This window comes from Trypanosoma rangeli, assembly GCF_003719475.1.
Source record: "Trypanosoma rangeli strain AM80 chromosome Unknown Tra_15.4_contig_00800, whole genome shotgun sequence".
NCBI classification, from domain to species: domain Eukaryota; phylum Euglenozoa; class Kinetoplastea; order Trypanosomatida; family Trypanosomatidae; genus Trypanosoma; species Trypanosoma rangeli.
In genome coordinates this window covers 1-3669 of record NW_021706554.1, presented here as the reverse complement: position 1 = coordinate 3669, position 3669 = coordinate 1, and the positions used below count along the sequence as shown (strand labels likewise).

Genomic DNA, 3669 nt, shown 5'->3' with positions numbered 1-3669 from the left:
AGTATATATACAAATGTGGCGGTATCCCTATTTATATGTGAGCGTGTGGTTGTGACGTTCATTGTTCTATGAAGCAGCTTTTCTCCCCAAGAAGTACACACACACACACACACATACACACACACACACACACAGACACGCGCATGCACAGGAATACATAGAGAACGATAAAGGAAAGCAGCGACCTGTTCTTGCACTCTCTATGCGAGCTTGTCGGCCTCTTATTCCCCTTTTTTGGGGTATTGCTTTCGCCGCACGGTGTAGCTTGAGGTTACTTTATTACATGGTTCTTTGTTCTTTTTTTTTTTTTGTATGTATGCGTGTGTGTTCACATAAATGGCCGTTGCAAGATTATTACGAATAGTTACCGCACCTTAGGGGTCAAAGGAGTCACTATGACGAGCGGCAAGGTCAGTAAGAAGAAGAACGCCAAGAGGCCGGTGGAAGCTGCGCAGCAACACGAGCGCCCAGTGCAGCGGGATTGCAGTCAAAACACTATGGAGACGACGAAGGGGACTGAGGCGGCGCCGCATCCTTTTCTCGGCCGTGAGCTGCGTGTGGAGCTGTCGGATTGTCGTATTATCGTTGGGACGCTCATCGCCTACATTGGACTTGGCGACCTGCTGCTGCAGAACGTTGTGGAGCAGCGCTGTTACGCTGACGGCGAAATGAGTTGGCGGTCACTCAGTCTGCTGGCGATTCCGTGGAAGCATGTGACGGCGATGCACCGGCGGCTGCCGGACTGTGAGCCCATCAGCTTCATAGAGGCCTGAGGCGTTATACGCGGGCTGGCCGAGTGAAGCCTCGTTGGGGTGGCGCAGAGGGCGGCGATGTTTGGGCGTTTGAGAGAGTGCAATTTGTCCTCCTCTTTGGGTGGCTCTCCGCCCACCACGGCACGGGCGCTGCTGGAGAAAACCGCTGAGAGGAGAGGCGGTGGAGGGGGCAAAATGAACTTCCAGCAACAGATACATAAACACGCAGACGCAATCAAATCCACAAAAGAGGCGGAGAAAAAAAAAACAACAACAAAAAAAAAAACAAAACAAAGACAACTTTAAAGAGAAGTAATGAAGGTGACAATAAAGACTGTGAGACATGGCGTGGGTGGGAGCGACGGAGGAGGTGGGCGTTGCTGTAAGTGCGAGTGGCATGGAGGGTACTTGGCGCGTCAGCGTCACAGCTTTCGCTCTGTTGGACGTTTTTTTTTCTTTCTTTTTTTCTTTTTTCCACCACTCCCATTCCTCTCTTATGCACATGTTTCCGTGGCGACACCGGCGGGAGGAGGTGGAGGGGATGTTTTCTGCCTCTTTCTCTCTCTTCACCTTTCCCCAGTTGTCTGTGTGTTCCCCAGCCCACCGAGATTTGTATCACGCATGCACAACAGGCATGTCTGACTTGGCGTGGGTGAATTTCGTTTTTTTTTTTTCCTTTTTTGATTCCCTTGCCCCACTTTTTCTTTTGCCTTTTTGCACTGTGCTTTCATGGGCAACTGTCTTTAATCAAGAAGTAAAAGGAGGTAGTTATACGACAAATAAACCAAGGAGGAAGAGAAGGTGGTGCGCAATCATGATACGACTCTCATTTGCTTTTGCTGCCGTTGTGCTTTCTCTGGTGTGGTGGTTCTTTGGAAGCCTCGCTGGTACGGCCTTGTTGGTATGCTACGCATATCTGGCGAACAAAGCCTTTGAAGTATGTCTTATGGCTGGCCCGCGAACATCACGTCAAGTGCCAGCTGTGCCTATTGCGTACTGTCAGCAGCTTTCAGCGGTACAGCTCAGCAAAGCCTACAGTGCGGGTGAGTTGAGCTGCGAGGATGTGGTGCGGACGTATATTGAGCACATCAAGCTTGTCAATCCATATCTTAACCTCATGGTATTTGAGTGCTTTGACGAGGCCATCGAGGCGGCGGTGAAGGCTGATGCCGTGTGGTCGGCGTGGCGTGCCAACCGCTCGCGGCAGCCGCCAAGTTGGCTGCTTGGGGTACCGTGCACGATCAAGGAATGTATGTCGGTGGCAGGTTGCCCAAACACCAGCGGTCATCCGCAACGACGCCACATCATCGCCAAACACGATAGTCCCGTGGTAAAGAACTTCCGTGACGCAGGTGCCATCATTCTTGGGGTTACTAACACAAGTGAGCTTTGCATGTGGTATGAGAGTTCAAATCATGTGTACGGCATCTCATGCAATCCATACGACACGCGTTGTTTAGTGGGTGGAAGCAGTGGAGGTGAAGGCGCTGCCGCTGGGGCAGTCTTTTCAACTTTTAGCCTTGGCAGTGACATTGGTGGCTCCATACGTATGCCGGCGTTCTTTAACGGTGTCTTTGGCCATAAGTCAAGCCCGCACTATATCTCTAACCGTGGACAGCACCCGTGCCCCAAGACGGCCGCAAACCATTACATGGCCACAGGTCCTATTTGCCGCTTTGCAGAGGACATTGCCCCGCTCTGCCACGTGGCCGCCCGCGGTGGGTTCCTTGAGGACCCAATAAAGTACCCTCCGCGACCTCCGCTCGGTGAGATCCCGGAAATTGGAAAGGGTAAGCCACTTCGTGTGTTTGTGCTGGAGGACTTTGGCATCTCTGGTGTTTACACTTCGCCGTCGCAGCTGGCAGCGGTGCGGCTGGCGGCGCAGTGCCTGGAAAAGGAGTACGGGGCTCAGGTGGTGTACGTCAATATGCGCGACCGAAGCCGCTGCTCGGGTGGGGAGGTCCCAGTCGAATTCAGACCCTTTGCGGATATTTTTGCCATGTGGATCAACGTGCTCGTCTCGGACCCTACGGAGGTCAAGTTTACCACGTTGATGGGCGAGGGTCACATGAGCTTCAATATGCTACGGGAGCTGTGGCTGTGGCTCGTTGGACGCTCGCAGCACACCCTGCCTGCGTTGCTTCTCTGCGTGATTGAGTTCTTCGACCAGACGTTTCCGAGTGGCATGTGGCTTCCCTCCCCACAGCATGACATCGCCTCCTTTAAGCGGTCTCTGGAGGCGCTGCTGCGCGACGATGGCGTCATTTTGGCGCCGACGTTTCCACGTCCCGCCCCGCGTCATCACCTGCCGCTGATGTCCCCGCTTGACTTTCAGTACACCGCTGCCTTCAACGTGCTGCAGATGCCAGCGACTGCCGTGCCGATTTGGACGCCAGACCTGCACGACAGCCGAACCTCCGTGACGCCCGCCGATGTGCGGGAGCGACGGTTGCCGTCAGACTATCACCTGCCGAAGGGAGTGCAGATTGTCTCGCGTGAGGTCAACGACGAGCTCAGCATTGGGGTGGCGATTGCACTCGAGAAGGCGCTTGGCGGCTACAAGTACCCAGGCTGGGCTGTGCTGAAGGAGCACGCACGCGGCCGACGTGGGGCGCCGCGAAGGTTGAAGTGATTGCAAGCAAAACGACTGCACAGAACAAGTCTTCGGCGGCACACATACAGACATACAATACATACAGAAATACATACAGACATACATACACACATGCACACGCAACACGCCTTCATGCGAATAAGAAGATTATATATATATAATTATGCTAATGCACTATGTGGTGTTTGGCCGGGGACGGGGGGGGTGGGGGTAAAAAAGCGTGCATGCGGTAGAGGATTCACAAGGGAGGGGGAAGCTGCCATGAAGAGAGGGACGACAATCGAAGGAAAATAATCGTAACAA

The 3669-nt window shown here is 53.5% G+C and overlaps 2 protein-coding genes across 2 annotated transcripts, besides 6 other annotated features; both read left to right on the top strand.

Moving 5' to 3' along the window:
* Nucleotides 1–95: 95 nt before the first annotated feature.
* Nucleotides 96–139: a microsatellite.
* Nucleotides 140–270: 131 nt separating this feature from the next.
* Nucleotides 271–316: a sequence feature (A-rich).
* Nucleotides 317–395: 79 nt separating this feature from the next.
* On the top strand, nt 396–773 carry TraAM80_10121 (uncharacterized protein; the record flags this gene model as incomplete). Its single annotated transcript, XM_029386766.1, has 1 exon — nt 396–773. One exon carries the CDS (start codon nt 396–398, stop codon nt 771–773), a length of 378 nt encoding a protein of 125 aa, XP_029233373.1.
* A 237-nt stretch (nt 774–1010) lies between these two features.
* Nucleotides 1011–1047: a microsatellite.
* Nucleotides 1048–1198: 151 nt separating this feature from the next.
* Nucleotides 1199–1226: a microsatellite.
* A 183-nt stretch (nt 1227–1409) lies between these two features.
* Nucleotides 1410–1468: a sequence feature (A-rich).
* A 98-nt stretch (nt 1469–1566) lies between these two features.
* Nucleotides 1567–3384, top strand: TraAM80_10120 (fatty acid amide hydrolase 2; the record flags this gene model as incomplete). The annotated part of the gene is made up of 1 exon (XM_029386765.1): nt 1567–3384. The coding sequence occupies one exon, from the start codon at nt 1567–1569 to the stop codon at nt 3382–3384; it is 1818 nt and encodes a 605-aa protein (XP_029233372.1).
* A 42-nt stretch (nt 3385–3426) lies between these two features.
* Nucleotides 3427–3479: a microsatellite.
* Nucleotides 3480–3669: the final 190 nt, after the last annotated feature.